General features: G+C 44.7%; 1 protein-coding gene across 1 annotated transcript in view; it reads left to right on the top strand.

Moving 5' to 3' along the window:
- The first annotated feature begins 9,910 nt into the window (after positions 1 to 9,910).
- The window catches only part of LOC104681225 (nuclear envelope pore membrane protein POM 121C), a 25,652-nt gene continuing 16,893 nt past the window's right edge, over positions 9,911 to 18,669 (top strand). The window contains exons 1-5 of the mRNA XM_010387449.2: positions 9,911 to 10,533; positions 11,034 to 11,249; positions 11,574 to 11,735; positions 13,138 to 13,218; positions 14,670 to 14,841. Coding sequence (XP_010385751.2) covers positions 9,956 to 10,533; positions 11,034 to 11,249; positions 11,574 to 11,735; positions 13,138 to 13,218; positions 14,670 to 14,841 — 1,209 coding nt within the window. The 5' untranslated portion in view covers positions 9,911 to 9,955. The remainder of the gene's footprint in view (positions 10,534 to 11,033; positions 11,250 to 11,573; positions 11,736 to 13,137; positions 13,219 to 14,669; positions 14,842 to 18,669) is intronic.

The raw sequence follows: 18,669 nt of genomic DNA, 5'->3' as shown, positions 1-18,669 counted from the left end.
TAGGCTGGAGTACAGTGGCACGATCTCGGCTCCTCCTCCGCCTCCCACCTCCCAGGTTCAAGCGATTCTTCTGCCTCATCCTCCCTAGTAGCTGGGATTACAGGTGTGCACCACTACACCCGGCTAAATTTTTTGTATTTTTAGTAGAGACGGTGTGCCCAGCCTTTTTGTTTGTTTTTTGAGACAGAGTCTCACTCTGTTGCCCAGGCTGGAGTGCAGTGGCATGATCCAGGCTCACTGCAACCTCCGCCTCCTGAGTTCAAGAGATTCTCCTGTCTCAGCCTCCCAAGTAGCTGGGATTATAGGTGCCCACCACCATGGCAGGCTAATTTTTTTATTTTTAGTAGACTAATTTAGTACTTTTTGTATTTTTAGTCTTGAACTCCTGAGCTCAGGTGATCCACCCGCCTTGGCCTCCCAAAGTGCTGGGATTACAAGCGTGAGCCACCGTGCCTGGCCCTTTGCCCATTTTTTGATGGGGTTGTTTTTTACTTGTAAATTTGTTTAAGTTCCTTGTTCTTTCTGGATCTACAAGAATCTACAAGATTCTGGATCTGGCCAGGCATGGTGGCTCACACCTGTACTCCCAGCACTTTGGGAAGCCGAGGCGGGCAGATCATGAGGTCAGGAGATCGAGACCATCCTGGCTAACACGGTGAAACCCCATCTCTACTAAAAATACAAAAAATTAGCTGGGCGTGGTGGCGGGCGCCTGTAGTCCCAGCTACTCAGGAAACTGAGGCAGGAGAATGGCATGAACCCGGGAGGCGGAGCTTGCAGTGAGCCGAGATCATGCCCCTGCACTCCAGCCTGGGTGACAGAGCGAGACTCCGTCTCAAAAAAAAAAAAAAAAAAGATTCTGGATCTGACCTTTGTCAGATGGGTAGATTGCAAAAATTTTCTCCCATTCTGTAGGCTGCCTGTTCACTCTGATGCTAGTTTCTTTTGCCATACAGAAGCTCTTTAGTTGAATTAGATCCCATTTGTCAATTTTGGCTTTTGTTGCAATTGCTTTTGGTGTTTTAGTCATGAAGTCTTTGCCCATGCCTGTGTCCTGAATGGTATATTGCCTAGGTTTTCTTCTAGGATTTTTATGGTTTTGGATTTTATATTTAAGTCTTTAATCCATCTTGAGTTATTTTTTTATAAGGTGTAAGGAAGGGGTCCAGTTTCAGTTTTCTGCATATGGCTAGCCAGTCTTCCCAGCACCATTAAATAGAGAATCCTTTCCCTATTGCTTGTCTTTGTCAGGTTTGTCGAAGATCAGATGGTTGTAGATGTGTGGTGTTATTTCTGAGGTCTCTGTTCTGTTCCATTTGTCTATATAGCTGTTTTGGTACCAGCACCATGCTGTTTTAGTTACTGTAGCCTTGTAGTATAGTTTGAAGTCAGGTAGCGTGATCCCTCCAGCTTTGTTCTTTTTGCTTAGTATTGTCTTAGCTATACAGGCTCGTTTTTGGTTCCATATGAAATTTAAAGTAGTTTTTCTAATTCTGCGAAGAAAGTCAGTGGTAGCTTGTTGGAAATAGCATTGACTCTGTAAATTACTTTGGGTACTATAGCCATTTTCACAATATTGATTCTTCCTATCCATGAGCATGGAATGTGTTTCCATTTGTTTGTGTACTCTCTTACTTCCTTGAGCAGTGGTTTGCAGTTCTCCTTGAAGAGCTCCTTCCTGATTTATGAGAGTTTTTGAAAAGTCTTTTTCTGCTAAGTCCAATGTCTGGGCTTCCTAAAGGCTGATTTCCATCAATTTATTTTGTTACTTTGAATACGTTCCTTTGTCTTAGCATGATTTGTGCCTGTCATTAAACATGGACATTTGAATATTGTAAGGTAGTAACTCTGGCATTTAGATGATTCTTCTCATTGCATTTGCTTGTGTTTGTGAGTGTGTGTGTTTTTAATCATACATACGTTTATGTAGTAGTACATACGTATAATGACTTCCGAACTATTTTTGCAAAAATTTATTATTTCCATGTGTGGTCACTGAAGTCTCTGATTCTTTTAGCTTGTGTTCAGCTCACATTTTGATAGAGATTTCCTTGAATACTAGGAGCTAAAAATGGAAGAAAACACCTCTCCCAGTCTTTGAAGCTTGCCTTTGCACTACGGCTTTTCTTCAGCACTTAGCTAGGCCTGCACTGACCCTCGTGATCAGGCCAAGGTGAAAGCATAGGGTCTTTGTCAGGTGTTTCTGAGCAAGCATCCCGCCCTGGGCAAAGCTCCTGTAACACCTGTAACACCTGAGTGCTTGTGACTGCCCTGCTTTCCCAAAGGAATTCTCTCTAGCGTTCCTTCTCAGATTTAGGAAGTCTCTATTAGTTTTCTAGGGCTACCATAATGAAATGCCACAGACCGTGTAGCTTCAACAGCTGGAAGTTATTTTCTCACAGTTCTAGAGGCCAGAAGTCAAAGATCAAGGTGCCAGCAGGGCTGACTTCCCCAGAGTCTTCTCTTATTGGCTTCCAGATAGTTGCCTTCTTGCTGTGTCCTCATGTGACCTTTTCTCTGCACGTCCCTGGCATTTCTGCTTGTTTCTTTTGTGTGTGTGTGTGTGTGTGTGTGTGTGTTTTTTTTTTTTTTTTTTGAGACGGAGTCTCACTCTGTCGCCCGGGCTGGAGTGCAGTGGCACAATCTCGGCTCACTGCAACCTCCACCTCCCGGGTTCAAGCGATTCTCCTGCCTCAACCTCCCTAGTAGCTGGGATTACAGGCACCCGCCACCAAGCCCTGCTAATTTTTGTATTTTTAATAGAGACGGGGTTTTGCCATGTTGGGCAAGCTGGTCTCAAACTCCTAACTTCAGGTGATCTGCCTGCCTCAGCCTCCCAAAGTACTCGGATTACAGGCGTGAGCCACCACACCTGGCCATCCCTGGCATTTCTTCCTGTTCTTTAAGGACACCAGTCATACTGGCTTAGGGTCCCACCCTTCTGACCTCATTTAACCTTAATTACCTCTTTAGAGGCCTTATCTCCAGGGAGGTCCTGTGGGTTAAGGGTTCAACATATGCATTTAGGGAACACAATCAAGTGTATAACAGTAGAGTGTTGTAGCAATGCAAGAATGGCCACATTCAAAAAAAAAGAAAAAGAACAGTGGAGGCCGGGCGCAGTGGCTCACACCTGTAATCCCAGCACTTTGGGAGGCTGAGGTGGGCGGATCACTTGAGGTCAAGAGTTCAAGACCATCCTGGCCAACATGGTGAAACCCCATCTCTACTAAAAATACAAAAATTAGCTGGGCTTGGCGGCGGGCACCTGTAATCCCAGCTACCGGGGGACTGAGGCAGGACACTCCCTTGAACCCGGGAGGTGGAGGTTGCAGTGAGCTGAGATGTCACCACTACACTCCAGCCTGGGTGACAAAGTGAGACTGTCTCAAAAAAAAAAAAAAAGAGAGAGAGAGAGAACAGTGGAGTGTTGTGTGTCTCAACTGTCAGGTTTTGCCCCAGTCCTATGTAGACTGCCTTGCAATGTTTGTGAGCAATGCTCACCACTTTTCTAGCCTCAATGAGTTCTAACCAGCAAATAGACAGGCGTCTACATCATTCCCTCAGGTAGCCCTCAGACGTGTGATAGAAGATTTACCAATAATTTGAAGGTAAGGTCTGCCCTGTCCCTGTGGAATGCCAAGAGGTCCCACATTGGGAATGCAGCCTTCTGTCTTCAAGACGCCTGTAGAAGCCAGGTGCGGTGGCTCAAGCCTGCAGTCCCAGCTGCTTGGAAGGCTGAGGTGAGAGAATCACTGGAGCCCAGGAGTTCAAGGGTGTAGTGAGCCATGATCATGCCACTGCACTCCAGCCTGGTCAACAGAGCAAGATACTGTCTCTTAAAAAACACTGCCACAAAGGTTTTCTACCTTTCCTTTTTAAGCTGCCTTTTTCTTGATTCAGCTTTCATTTGGTTGTTGTAAAGCTTTGGCTGCTTTTCAGCGTTCTGACAAAGTTGTTTCTAACAATTACTGCTTTTGTTTTGTTTTGTTTTTTGAGATGGAGTTTTGCTCTTGTTGCCCAGGCTGGAGGGCAATGGCGCCATCTCGGCTCACTGCAACCTCTGCCTCCCCGGTTCAAGTGATTTTCCTGCCTCAGCCTCCCAAGTAGCTGGGATTACAGGTGTGCACCACCACACTTGGCTAATTTTTTATTTTAGTAGAGATGGGGTTTCACCATGGTCAGTCTGGTCTCAAACTCCTGACCTCAGGTGATCCACCCGCCTTGGCCTCCCAAAGTGCTGGGATTACAGGCATGAGCCACCACACCCAGCCTTTTTTTTTTATGTTTCTCTTGGGTGATGGAAGCTTGGAGCTGTCTACTCTGCCCTTTTGCTGATATAACTCCTCAATTATATTTTAAAGAGATTTAAAGAAGAAGGAAAAACAGGCACATATCTTTACCCATATAGTTACCATTTTCAATGCCTGTCATTCCTTTGTGTAGATCCAGATTTCCATCTGGTATTTTTCTTCTGCCTGAAGGACATCTCTTAGCATTTCTTATAGTGTTTGTTGGTGATGAATTCTTTCAGCTTTTTATTTGTTTGAGACAGTCTTGCTCTGTCACCCAGGCTGGAGTGCAGTGACACAATTATGACCCACTGGAACCTCGACCTCCCAGGCTCAAGCAAACCTCCCAGCTCAGCCTCCCGAGTAACTGAGACTCCAGGCATGTGCCACTATGCTAGGCTAATTTTTGTATTTTTTGTTTAGAGCCAGGGTCTCACCATGTTGCCCAGGCTGGTCTCGAACTCTGGGGCTCGAGCGATCTGCCCGCCTCAGCCTCTCAAAGTGTCTTCCAGCTCTTATGTGTCTGAAATATCTTTATTTCACTTTGTTAAAATATGTTTTCATCAGGTATAAAATTCTAGGTTTTCAGTTTTTTCCTTCAGCACTTTAAAGATCAAGTTGCACTGCTGTCTTCTCACTTGCAGTATTTCTGACAAGAAATTTGATATCATTCTTATCTTTGTTCCTATGTAAATAACATGTCCTTTTGTCCCAGCTGCCTTCAGGATTTGATCTATATCATTGGTTTTGTGCAGTTTGATTGTATGACTTGTTACAGTTTTCTTTGTATTTCTTGTACTTGACGTTGAACCTCAGGTCTATGGGTTTATATTTTTCATTATGTTTGGAAAATTTTCACCATTATTTCTTCTAATATTTTTCCATGTCTCAACTTTGTAAACATAATGGATATAGTTAAAATTAATATTAATGTCTTTCTCTGCTTATTTTAATATGTGTCAGTTCGGGGTTAGTTTGGATCAAAATAAGGATTGATTGGTTGCTCTTATTATGGGCTGTGTTTTCTTGCTTATTTATATGCCTAGTAATAGGATGTCAGGATGCCAGACTGGAAATTTTACCTTGTTGAGTAATGGTCTTTTTTTTTTTTGAGTTGGAATCTCGCTCTGTCGCCCAGGCTGAAGTGCAGTGGCACGATCTTGGCTCACCGCAAGCTCCACCTCCCGGGTTCACGCCATTCTCCTGCCTCAGCCTGCCAAGTAGCTGGGACTACAGGCGCCCGCCACTGCGCCCAGCCAATTTTTTGTATTTTTAGTAGAGATGGAGTTTCACTGCGTTAGCCAGGATGGTCTCAATCTCCAAACCTTATGATCCGCCCGCCTCAGCCTCCCAAAGTGCTGGGATTACAGGCGTGAGCCACCACGCCCAGCCAATTTTTAATCGTATATACATTCTCTTGAGCTTTGTTTTGGGATGTATTTAAGATCACTGGAAAGTTGGATCCTTTCAGGTCTTGTTTTTATGATTCATAAGGTGGGTCCAGAGCAATGCTCAATCTAAGACTGATTCTTTCCCATTCCTGGGGTGCTTAAGTACTCCACGCACAGCCCTATAAATTGTGAGTTTTTCTAGTCTGACTTGTGGTGACCCCCATCTCTACAAAAAAATAAAGAGGCTGGGCACAGTGGCTCATGTGTGTAATCCCAGCACTTTGAGAGGCCGAGGCAGGAAGATCACCTGAGGTCAGCAGTTTTGGCCAACATGGTGAAACCCAGTCTCTACTAAAAATACAAAAAAGTAGGTTGGGTGTGGTGGTGGGTGCCTGTAATCCCAGCTACTCTGCTGAGGCTGAGGCAGGGGAATCGCTTGAACCTGGGAGGCAGAGGTTGCAGTGAGCCAAGATAGCGCCACTGCACTCCAACCTGGGCAACAAGAGTGACACACCATCTCAAAAAATAAAAATCAGTAAATAAATAAATAAATAAAAGACTACCTCATCCAGAAATGCCTTTACAGACACACTCATAAATAAATGTTTAACCAAGTATCTGTGCACACCATGGTCCCTTCAATTTGACATATGAAATTACCCATCACTCCAGCCTTCAGCCATGAGTTTGTGTCATGCATAGATTTCTAGAACTCCTCTTTGCATAGTGCCCTCCTTTCTTTTTTCTGCCCCATTTCTCTGCCATTTCAGCTGTCTCAGCCTGATATCTGTCTCCTCAGCCCAGTAGGATCTCCCTACTCTGCTCAGACTCCAGCTCTCTGCACTGCAGTTGGGAAATTATCCCCAGGCAGAGAAACCAGATGACTTTGGGGCTCATCCCACAAGTTTCCTTTCTCCTAGGGATCAGTCTTTTGCTTCCTGTTGTCCTCTGCCTGAAAGTAGTTGCCAAGTTGTACTGTTTTATATATCCACAACAGCATGAGTTAAACCAAAGTCTGGATCAGCAGACTACTAGATTTTTTTTTAACGGCTTTATTAATCAATACATTTTGTCCATGTCGACAGTTGTTCATGGTGGGAGGACTAACCTATAGCTGGAAGGATTAATTTTCAGCTGCTTTATAGTATTTTATTATATGAATTATATCAGTTTGCCCATCCTTAATTGATAAACATTACCCATGAAGTGTGTTCAAATTGTCTGTGATACAAATAATGCTTCAGTGATTACCCAGAATGGGATTGCAGGTTTATAGGATACATACTTCTTCACCCTTATTTTTTACTAGATATTGCCAATTGCTTTCCAAATTGTACTGTTTCATATATCCACAAGGGCATGAGTTCTGTTTGATACACATCCATGCTAATACTTGATCTTGTTCAATTAATTTTTCTAGTGTGTAAATGAGTGCAAAATCTGTTACTTTAGTTTTTCCTAGATTACTAGTGTACACATATGCACATATATATTATTAGATATTTGTGTTTCCCATTCAATAGCTTTTTTATATCAATTGTCCTTTTTAAAAATTGGGTCATCTTTTTGTTATTGATTCTTTGGAGTTCTTTATAAATTCTACTTACTAATCATCTTTTGGTTATATGTATTAGAGTTGTTTTTCCCAGTCTTGACTTGTCTTTTAGATGCATATCTTGCCTTTTCCCATATAGAAGTGTTAACTTTTTTGGAGGGGACGGAGTCTCACTCAGTTGCCCAGGCTGGAGTGCAGTGGTGCAATCTCGGCTCACTGCAACCTCTGCCTTCTGGGTTCAAGCGATTCTCCAGCCTCAGCCTCCTGAGTAGTTGGTACTACAGGCACGTGGCACCACACCGGGCAATTTTTGTATTTTTTTTTTTTTTTTTTTAAATCAGAGACTGGGTTCTACCATGTTGCCTAGGCTGGTCTCGAACTCCTGAGCTCAAAGCAATCCGCCCGCCTCGGCCTACAAATATGCTAGATTATGTGTAAGCCACCATGCCCGGCCTAGAAGTGCTAACTTTTAATGTAGTCATATTTATCTATATTTTCCTAAATGATTTGTGCCCTTTGTGTATTTATCTCTTGACCTCTAAATACAGGAGTGCCCCGAGGGCTCAGGCTACGGACCTCTCTATTTACATTAATTCTCAATAATCTTGCTTGGTTTCAGGACATCTGTAGCCTGATGGCTTTTCTATGTAGCTTCTCCACTTAACTCCAGCCATATACAATAATTTAAAGATCCCCTACTGACCTAGATACTATGTTTCTTCTTCCCCTATTACCCAAGTTTCTTGAGTAGGGAGTCTGCAGTCACTGCCTCCATTTCTTCACCTTCCAGTCATTGTTCAACCCAGGGCAGCTTGGTTTTTGTCCTACTAGTCTACTGATACTGAGATTTTTTTCTTAAGCAACACAGCTCCCCCCCTTCACCCGCCCCCACCTGTTTTTTTTTCAAATTAAGTCTTATGTGAAATCGCAGTATATTAAATCGAAGCAGAATTGCTTTGGGACTGGGTTGGGGAGGATATAGAACTCATACTGCACTTTCTTCTCATCTCTCTGAGTTGCCCCAAAGGCATCTATACCTTTCCAATTTTTCTGTCTCCCCAAACACCCTAATCCCCAGTGATACTGAACAATTCCATCTCTGGACTTCTGCACAATGCTCCTTCATCTGCCTTGAACCTGCCAGACCTCTCAGCTCCAGGAGCACTTCCCTGCCTACCTTCCCCTTTATCATAACTTTAATTTTTTTTTTTTTTTTTTTGAGACGGAGTCTTGCTCTGTCGCCCAGGCTGGAGTGTGCAGTGGTGCGATATCGGCTCACTGCAACCTCCACCTCCCGGGTTCAAGCAATTCTCCTGTCTCAGCCTCCCGAGTAGCTGGGACATGCCACCGTGCCCGGCTAATATTTGTATTTTTAGTAGAGACGGAGTTTCACCATATTGGTCAGGCTGGTCTCAAAATCCTGACCTCAGATGATCCGCCCACCTCGGCCTTCCAAAGTGCTGGGATTACAGGCATGAGCCACTGCGCCCGGCCCACAATCTAATTTTAGCATAGGTATTGAATTGCAATCTTTTACTTACACATCTTCCTTACTAAACAGCTTCTAAAGATCAGAGATCCTATATTTTCCCCCCAAACTCTTTAACGTATATAAAGAATGGAGTGAATAAATCAATGAATGAATGGCCGAGGAAACTGAACTACACCAAAGTCTATTGGCAGACTACCAGACTTTTTAAACAGCTTTAAGATATAAGTCACATACCATGCAAATCATAGGGTGGTGCAACCGCCACCACAATCTAATTGTTGTTTTTTTTTGTTTTGTTTTGTTTTTGAGACGGAGTCTTGCTCTGTCGCCCAGGCTGGAGCGCAGTGGCGCGATCTCGGCTCACTGCAAGCTCCGCCTCCCGGGTCCACGCCGTTCTCCTGCCTCACCCTCCCGAGCAGCTGGGACTACAGGCGCCCGCCACCACGCCCGGCTGTTTTTCTATATTTTAGTACAGATGGGGTTTCACCGTGTTAGCCAGGATGGTCTCGATCTCCTGACCTCGTGATCCACCCGCCTCGGCCTCCCAAAGTGCTGGGCTTACAGGCGTGAGCCACCGCGCCCGGCCCACAATCTAATTTTAAACTATGTTTATGCTGCTACGAAAAAGCCTATAACCATGAGCAGTCACTTTCTATTCCCCACCCCCAAACCCACTCCCTAGCCCTAGGCAACCACTAATCTACTTTCTCAGACCGATAACTTTAGTATAGGCATAAATCGATCACAGAGCCTCAAAATCCACCCAATATCTGGGCCATGCTGTGAAATTTGGTAAGTAATCGTCCCACATTATCAACTTGTAACGGAGAAATGGAGGGAGGAAAAAAAAAACTCACAGTCCCCAGCAGCGTTTCTGAAAAGTACCTGATAACAGGCTGTGGTGGAGGGGAGTTCAGCCCCCAGAAAAGATCACGGATTAGGAATTACGTAAGCATAGGTCTCGGGCCCTTTTATTTTGGACGCGATCCTTCCACGGGATCGCCTCCGGATGGGTGTCGCGCTGGGAGCCACAAGGGAAACCTCAAGAGTCAGAAACAGGCGTTGAAGGCAGGCGGCATTTTCCAAACCAGTTGGGTCTCCGGCGCTGCCCGGCGGTAGCGTCTCCCGGAGTCGCGCGCGCATGACGTAGAGGGCGCGCGATGACGCGACGCGCGGCGCGGTGCACGCTGGGATATTTAAGTCTCCTCCGCGGCGCGGAGCCGCGATGTCTCCGGCGGCTGCGGCGGCTGGAGCAGGCGAGCGGCGGCGGTCCATATCGAGTGTCAGGGACGGCCGGGGCCGGGGCCGCGGGGGGCAAGCCGGGGCCGCGTTCCTCGGCCTGTCGCTGGTCGGCCTCCTACTGTACCTCGTGCCGGCTGCAGCTGCGCTGGCCTGGCTGGCCGTGGGGGCTACCGCGGCCTGGTGGGGACTGAGCCGCGAGCCCCGAGGTTCGCGCCCCTTGTCCTCCTTCGTTCGGAACGCGCGACATCGGCGAACACTGTTCGCTTCGCCTCCGGCCAAGTCGACAGCCAACGGAAACCTCCTAGAGCCGCGGACCCTGCTCGAAGGACCTGACCCTGCCGAACTGCTACTCATGGGCAGTTACCTGGGCAAGCCCGGGCCGCCGCAGCCCACCCCCGCTCCGGAGGGCCAGGACCTGAGGGATAGGCCTGGCCGCCGCCCACTCGCCCGCCCGGCGCCGCGCTCCCCGCCACCGCGCTCCCCGCCGCCGCATCGCGTTCACCACGTTTACTCCTCTCTCCCCACTCCTCTTCTCCGACCCTCCGGGAGGCCTTCCCCACGGTAAGATGCGCTGATTTTCCCAGAGCATCCTGTGGTTCGGCTGGCTTGAAATCGAGGACTTGACTTTTAAATCCGATTTGCTTTTTCATCTAGTCCAAAGGGGATTGTGTGTGGTTTTGCCCTCCTTAACACCTTGGTGTGTGCCAGCCGTCTCCTGGCCTCGTCTCACTCTTGGAATGAGATGTTGTGTTGCCAAAACGATTCCCTTCTTTCCAGTTTTAAAAACTCCCCGAGTTTTAGTGCAGTCTAGATTTAGTCTCGATTTAGATTTTTCCCTCTCAAATTGTTGAAATCCATTGTTGAGACAGCTGTTAAGCAGCTGTCACTCTCTGCCCTTAGATGGAATAGGGGAAAGTTGCCATAAAAACACCGTGTTCTGTGTTGCTTTGAAAGAGACTTAAGTTCTTTGGAAAATGTCTGAACTGGTGGATTTTTAGCCGTTTAAAATTTTGACATTCTTTTATGCTTTGGTTCCATGATTTGTCTCACATTCTCTGCAGGGACTGTGGGACTTTACCAAATCGGTTTGTAATAACACCTCGAAGACGCTATCCGATCCATCAGGCCCAATATTCCTGTCTGGGGGTACTTCCCACAGTGTGCTGGAATGGTTATCACAAGAAGGCTGTGCTGTCCCCTCGCAACTCCAGGATGGTGTGTAGCCCAGTTACTGTGAGGATCGCCCCTCCCGACAGAAGATTTTCGCGTTCTGCGATGTGAGTATTATCGTTGGAAGAATACTCTCCCTTTTCGTGTCCACTTTATTCTTCTCCAGTTGTTCCTATGACAACATGACTACAACGCAAAAAAGAAAAGACAAAGCTGCTTATTTGAATGAGAAATACCAAATTCTAGTAATTGTGTTTTTCACTTTTTGCCCTTGACGAAAAAGTAGCTTTACTTGCTAAGGGGAACTGCTGTGAGTGTATAAATTATACTTTGGTCTGTTGGTTAGCTTCTGATTTCCCGTTTCTGAAATCTGTGCTATATGGCGTGGGAATTAAAATATCTTACGGCTAGAATCTTGTCTTTCATTATAGACCAGAGCAGATAATCAGCTCGACACTGTCCTCACCATCAAGTAATGCCCCAGACCCATGTGCAAAGGAGACTGTACTGAGTGCCCTCAAAGAGAAGAAGAAGAAAAGGACAGTGGAGGAAGAAGACCAAATATTCCTTGATGGCCAGGAAAATAAAAGAAGGTAACAGACTCAGGAGAGTAGTAAGCCGGTTTCCTGGTTGGACTCCTATGGGATGAGATGTAGACATTCCCATAAAGATACAGAGGCCACCTCCAGTTTGTGAGCCTTTGTAGGCCCCCTTCTTTGGCTTTCATGGAAGAACCTAATAACAAGCGTTTTAATGCTGTTCATTTCAAGGCACAGGTTAGAGCGATGTTACAGTTTACCTTTTCCATGCGTAGTAGAGATAAGCTGACGGCTATTAGCCATGTTAGTTAGCCTCATGCTTTTGTAGAAATGTGTTAAAGTTTATTTTCAAGATAAAAGGCTCTAAGTCTTCCCATTGGAATTTTATGGTGTTCAGTTATTTGGGTAACCACCAATTCCAGTGTCTTAATTGTGCTGAAGGAAATGCTTGTGAAAGAAAAATGAAAACTAGACTTTGGCAGATTTAACAGTAATGAGATTAAAACGAATTTCCTGGCGGGGCAAGGAGGCTCATGCCTGTAATCCCAGCACTTTGAGAGGCCGAGGCAGGTGGATCAGCTGAGGTCAGGAGTTCAAGACCAGCCTGGCCAACATGGTGAAACCCTATCTCTACTAAAAATACAAAAATTAGCAGGACGTGGTGGCAGGCGCCTGTAGTCCCAGCTACTCGGGAGGCTGAGACAGGAGAATTGCTTGAACCCGGGAGGCAGAGGTTGCAGTGAGCCGAGACTCCTGCTGCACTGCAGCCTGGGCAACAGAGTGAGACTCCAAAAAAAAAGAAAAATTCCTTTTGTGGTTTATAGAATAACCTAATGAAAATGGGATAGTTTTCTAAGTATAGAAAGAAAGGAAGTGGCTGAGCATTTATTGAGCACCCACTGTGTATGAGACCCTACTCCAAATGATATGGATAGAGCAGTAGACAAGACAAATCTCTGCTCTCATGGGACTCTTGAGGGAAACACCATTTTATAAGGCTGGGTGTGGTGGTACGCACCTGTACTCCTGACTCCTTGAGAGGCCAGGATGGGAGGATCGCTGGAGCCCAGGAGCTTAAGACCAGTCTGGGCAACATAGTGAAACCTCGCCTCTACAAAAAATTAAGAAATTAGCCACGTGTGGTGGTGCATACCTATAGTCCTAGCTACTCTGGAGGCTGGGGCAAGAGAATCGCTTGAACCCGGGGGGCAGAGGTTTGTCGCACTGAGCCAAAATAGTGCTATTGCACTCCAGCCTAGGCAACAAGAGTGAAACTCCGTCTGGGAAAAAAAAAAAAATTTACCTTTCAGAAACTTAGGGATTTTAAACAACCGTTTACTGGTCTAGCGTGGGCTCTGTGCTCCATAGAGATAGTATAAGGTCCCAGAAATGTGAGAATACACTTTAAAGGGACAAAAAAAAGTCATGTCATTTCATTGAGACTTTTTTGTCACAGGCGCCATGATAGCAGTGGCAGTGGACATTCAGCGTTTGAGCCCCTGGTGGCCAATGGAGTCCCCGCTTCTTTTGTGCCTAAGTAAGTACGAGTCCATCTGGATGAAATACCACTGTTTGGAAAAAAAAGCATGATCAGAGCTGTTGCCCTATAGATTTTCCTGTTTGTTTTTTGCATTGCTTAATTAGTTCAGGTTCACATCTTTGAAATTAGGAACATTTTGAGTAACTTTCCACAATTAACTGCCTTCTGTCTAATTCCTTTTAATGCTCTTGCATTAAGATGGATGAAATATGCTGAGACTAAGAGGTTTTACAAATATATTTAATAACCAAGCACATAGAAGGATTGCAAAGTTTGTGCAGTGGATAAAACAGTATGAAATTAAATGTTAAATTTCTACGTATCAGTTTAAAAACAAATTGGAGGAAGAATTGGATGGAAAGGAAAGTGGCTCAAAAGTGTGTGTGGAAAGACTTAGGATAACTTAGATGCCTCATCTGAGTCAGCAGTGTGATGTGGCCACCAGGAAAACTAATGTGCTCCTGGTCTGTGCTCTTAGAAGAAAGACTAGAATGAGGCAGGTAGATGGTATTCCTGCCTTCCGTAGTTCTGCTCACTGTCCGTGGAGCACTGTGGTCAGATCAGTGTACTGCACTGCAAGGGAGGATGTACACAAACGGAAATTCATTCCCAGTGAAGCAACGAAAATGTTAAGGAGATTTTCAACAGCCCACAGTGGGGGTGGTGGATGATGGGGTTTTGGAGGTATGGAAGTATTAGCCCAGAGCAGAAAAATCTCAGGGGGAATAAGGAAAGAAGTGACAGAAGGATAATGGTCCCTAAAAACCAAAGGACTGTCCCTTGAAAGAAGCAAAATAACTTGCTCTGACTTCAAATAGGATCCGTGGGTGAAAGTTAGAGGAAATACATTATAAACCGTGTGGTTCATGGTTGACGTGGGTCACTCTAGGAGAGAGTTGTCTGTATTGTAACAGGTTGGATGTCTCTCCTATGGGAAAGATGCATAGGAGATTTCTGTTTCAGTTGGAGGTTTAGAAAAATGATGGGTTCCTCTTAACTCTGATTTTTTTAACAGCTTTGTTGAGGTATAATTGACATACAATAAACTACTTGTTTAAAGCATGTGACATTTTGACACGCATTCACCTGTGGAACCATCCCACCACTAAGATAATGAACATTCATCACCTCCAAAAGTTCCCACATGCCTGTAATCCCTCACTTCAGTTCCATCCCTGTCCCCAGGCATCCAGTGATCTGCTTTCTGTCACTGTAGATAGGTATGCATTTTCCAGAATATTCTGTACATGGAATCATACATTTAAGTTTTAAATATTTGGCTTTTCTTACTGACTTTGTCAGATAGATTTGGCCAGATTGTTAGCAGTAAAAATTAAAAGCATTATTCTCTTCCCTTCATGTTTATTAAGAAAGATGTTATGACCGTGGATGAAACCATAGAAGAATGTTGCCTTCAGTAAAGCATCTGTCTTCTTCCCTTTTATCAGGCCTGGGTCTCTGAAGAGAGGCCTCAATTCTCAGAGCTCAGATGACCACTTGAATAAGAGATCCCGAAGCTCTTCCATGAGCTCCTTGACAAGCGCTTACACAAGTGGCATCCCTAGCTCCAGCCGCAATGCCATTACCAGTTCCTACAGCTCCACTCGAGGCATCTCACAGGTACAAGTACAGCTCTTGTAATGTGGGGGACATGAATTCCCAGCATTCCCAATGTGGTAGCTTAGCCCTGTCATCCCAGCACTTTGGAAGGCCGAAGCAGGAGGATTGCTTGAGCCCAGGAGTTCAAAACCAGCCTGGGCAATATAGTGAGACCTTGTCTGTACAAAATAATTTTTAAAGAAATTTTTTTTAAATAAAATAGTTGATTAGCAAAGGTTTGCTAATCACCTTCTATCTGTCAGACATTAGAATTGTCTCTAAGCTAATAGAAAATACAGATAAAGGCCGGGCGCGGTGGCTCACGCCTGTAATCCCAGCACTTTGGGAGGCCGAGGCAGGCGGATCACAAGGTCAGGAGATCGAGATCATCCTGGCTAACACAGTGAAACCCTGTCTCTACTAAAAGTACAAAAAATTAGCCGGGCGCAGTGGTGGGCGCCTGTAGTCCCAGCTACTCGGGAGGCTGAGGCAGGAGAATGGCGTGAACCTGGGAGGCGGAGTTTGCAGTGAGCCGAGATCACGCCACTGGACTCCAGCCTGGGTGACAAAGCGAGACTCCATCTCAAAAAAAAAAAAAAGAAAGAAAATACAGATCATTGAGTGATCAATATAGGCCAGCAGAATGGAGTAGAAAGCCGGGAATGTAAAGCAGTGCATGTGTGCGAGCTGATTCAAGACAGAGCTGTGATGTAGATAAATGGACGGAAGGTGATTGGAAAGGTACACTGAGTCCATTTTGTATTGGGTCATAAAAGAGATTTATCCTGTAGGCATTTAGAATTGAGTGCAGGGTTTTTAAACAAGTGGTCATGATTTTTTGGAAAAGGGATTATCGCACAGTATAGGGAACAGAGCAGGCTTTGCTGCTGCACAGACTTAGGTTCTAATCTTGGCTCTGAGGCTGGGTGGGGTGGCTCGTGCCTGTAATCCCATAACTTTGGGAGGTCAAGGTGGGAGAACCTCTTGAGCCCAGGAGTTGAAGACTAGCCTATGCAACAGAGCAAGACTGTGTCTCAAAGAAAAGGAAAAAAAAAATGCTTGGCTCTGACATCTAGTAGTTACAAGGTCTGGGGCACACAAATCACATAATATCTCTTTTTCTTATCTCTGAAGTGCTGTTGCAATGATTGAGGGTAATATTTAAAAAGCACCTATTACAGTGACTGTTAATAAGTGGGTAGCCAGTATGCAGCAGCCAGACAAAAAGATGTAAAGCATGTACGGAGAAATGTTTTTGAGAGGAGGAAAACTTTGAGACGAGTTCATCAACCCAGAAGGCTCTGACAGTCATATAAATGAGCATTAATAACCGTAATATCATTATCCCTCTTAAATTATTAGCCTTGATGTTATGTACCTGCCTCCGCCTCCCAAAGTGCTGAGATTACAGGTGTGAGCCACCACGCCTGGCCCATGCAATTTCCAAATAACGGTATCAGTGTCATTTTTAACACTGTCTTTATTAAGACTGCTGTAGTCAGTTTAAGAATTGTTTGTGATTCTAGTTCTTATTTTGGATATGCAAACTTTTTCAGCTTTGGCCTGTGGAAGCCAAACTGGCTCCTGTGTCCTTTGTTTGGACCCCGGCCGTCTTCGACAGATAGCTTCATTGCTTTCTGCCCACCTTCCCAGAGTCCTTTTTTAGCCTATACTGAAGTTGGCTGTTTCTTCAAAAAGTTTTGGTCTCTTCCATTTAGAACTGTAGAGACTACAGTCTTAAGTTTTAGGAGAGAGAAGATAGATCCTCTAGAAAGAGGAATGTAAATAATTAACTCTTAATATTCCAAATTCAAATTTATGATGGCAGGATTTTCTATGTAATGGATTTTGTATTTTTATGTATTACACTGAAAATGTCGGTTTATAGTTACTTTGATCCTAGTACACGCAATTTTTTTTTTTTTTTTTGAGATGGAGTCTTATTCTGTCACCCAGGCTTGAGTGCAGTGGTGCAATCTTGGCTCACTGCAATCTCTGCTTCCTGAGTTCAAGCGATTCTCCTACCTCCGCCTCCCAAGTAGCTGAGACTACAGGCACCGTCACCATGCCCAGATAATTTTTGTATTTTTAGTAGAGATGATGTTTCACCATGTTGGCCAGGCTGGTCTCGAACTTGTGACCTCAGGTGATCCACCTGCCTCCGCCTCCCAAAGTGCTGAGATTACAGGTGTGAGCCACCACGCCTGGCCCATGCAATTTCCAAATAACGGTATCAGTGTCATTATTAACACTGTCTTTATTGAGACTGCTGTAGTCAGTTTAAGAATTGTTTGTGATTCATTTCCTCATTATATCCCTCTGTGAATCCTAGGGACATGGAATCAATATAGCGTGTTTTAAAGTAATGTTAATTGTCCTTTGGTACACCAGCTTTATATACAGTGAGGTTCATTTGTTCAGTATGTTTGAAAGTTACAGGGATTTCTATGTTTTCCTTCTTGAAATAGTTCTGTTTTAAATTATGTAAAATACTTAAGTTGTTTCATAAAAACATACACTAAAACAAGATACACTCAAAAATTCTATTTCCGTCCCTTTCTACTCTGCATTTTTCCTTCCTCTCCATTTTTATTATTTTTTCATTATCCTTCATTGTTCTTTTTTAAACGATACACGTATCAGTGTATCTGAAAACCGCCACTTTCTAACGTTTAAGGTAGTAGACAGTATATACATACACACTTGAGCCTTGCTTTTTCACATAGTATACAGTTGAGGTCATTCCATAGCAGTACACAGAAACTCATCTTTTGTCTTACAACTAGATAGGCACTCTAGTCCTTTGTTGACAAAGGTTGGGTTGTTTCAGTCTTCTGCTATCACAAATAATGCTGCAAAGAATACATTTGTTCATATGTCATTTCACCCTTAGCAATTTTGCCTCTGGAAAATTCCTAGAAGTCAGATTCCCAAGTTTAAGGTTAAATGCGCATGTAATTTTGCTGGATATTGTTAAATCCCCCTACAGAGCGTGTACTACTCAGCATTCCCCTCAGTGTTGTATGAGAAGGGACTGTTTCTCCATGGCCTCACCAGCAGATTTGGTTATTGTAGCTCTGGGCTTTTACCAATTTGACAGGTAAAAAATAGTATCTAGGACTTCACGCCTGTGATCCCAGCACTTTGAGAGGCTGAGGAAGGCAGATCACCTGAGGTCAGGAGTTCGAGACCATCCTGGCCAACATGGTGAAATCCTGTCTCTACTAAAAATATAAAAATTAGCTGGGCATGGTGGCGCATGCCTGGAATCCCAGCTACGCAGAAGACTGAGGAAGGAGAATATCAGGAACCTGGGAGGCAGAGGTTACAGAGATAGCGGCACTGCACTCCAGCCTGGGCAACAGAGTGAGACTCTGTCTCAAAAAAAAAAAAAAAAAAGGTAGCTAGCCAAGCGCAGTGGCTCACACCTGTAATCCCAGCACTTTGGGAGGCCGAGGCAGGTGGATCACCTGAAATCAGGAGTTTGAGACCAGCCTGCCCAACATGGCAAAACCCCATTGCTACTAAAAATACAAAAAATTTAGCCAGGCATGGTGGTGTGTGCTGTAATCCCAGCTACTTGGGAGGCTGAGGTAGGAGAACCGCTTGACCCCGGAAGGTGGAGGTCAAGTGAGCCGAGCTCGCACCACTGCCCTCCAGCCTGGACGACAGAGTGAGACTCCATCTCAAAAAGAAAAAAGTATCTAATTTTTGTCCCTTATGAGTAGTTTGATCATCTGTTCATGTGTTGAATGATTATTTTCAGTTCTGTTTCCATGAATCTTAGTTCATATCCTTTACCCATTTTTCTGAAGGGCTAACAGTCAAATCTCACATTCGAGAGTTTTT

Source organism: Rhinopithecus roxellana, chromosome 6, assembly GCF_007565055.1.
Source record: "Rhinopithecus roxellana isolate Shanxi Qingling chromosome 6, ASM756505v1, whole genome shotgun sequence".
Lineage (NCBI taxonomy): Eukaryota > Metazoa > Chordata > Mammalia > Primates > Cercopithecidae > Rhinopithecus > Rhinopithecus roxellana.
Note: the sequence above shows the minus strand (reverse complement) of the source record. Positions and strands in the feature narration are given on the sequence as shown.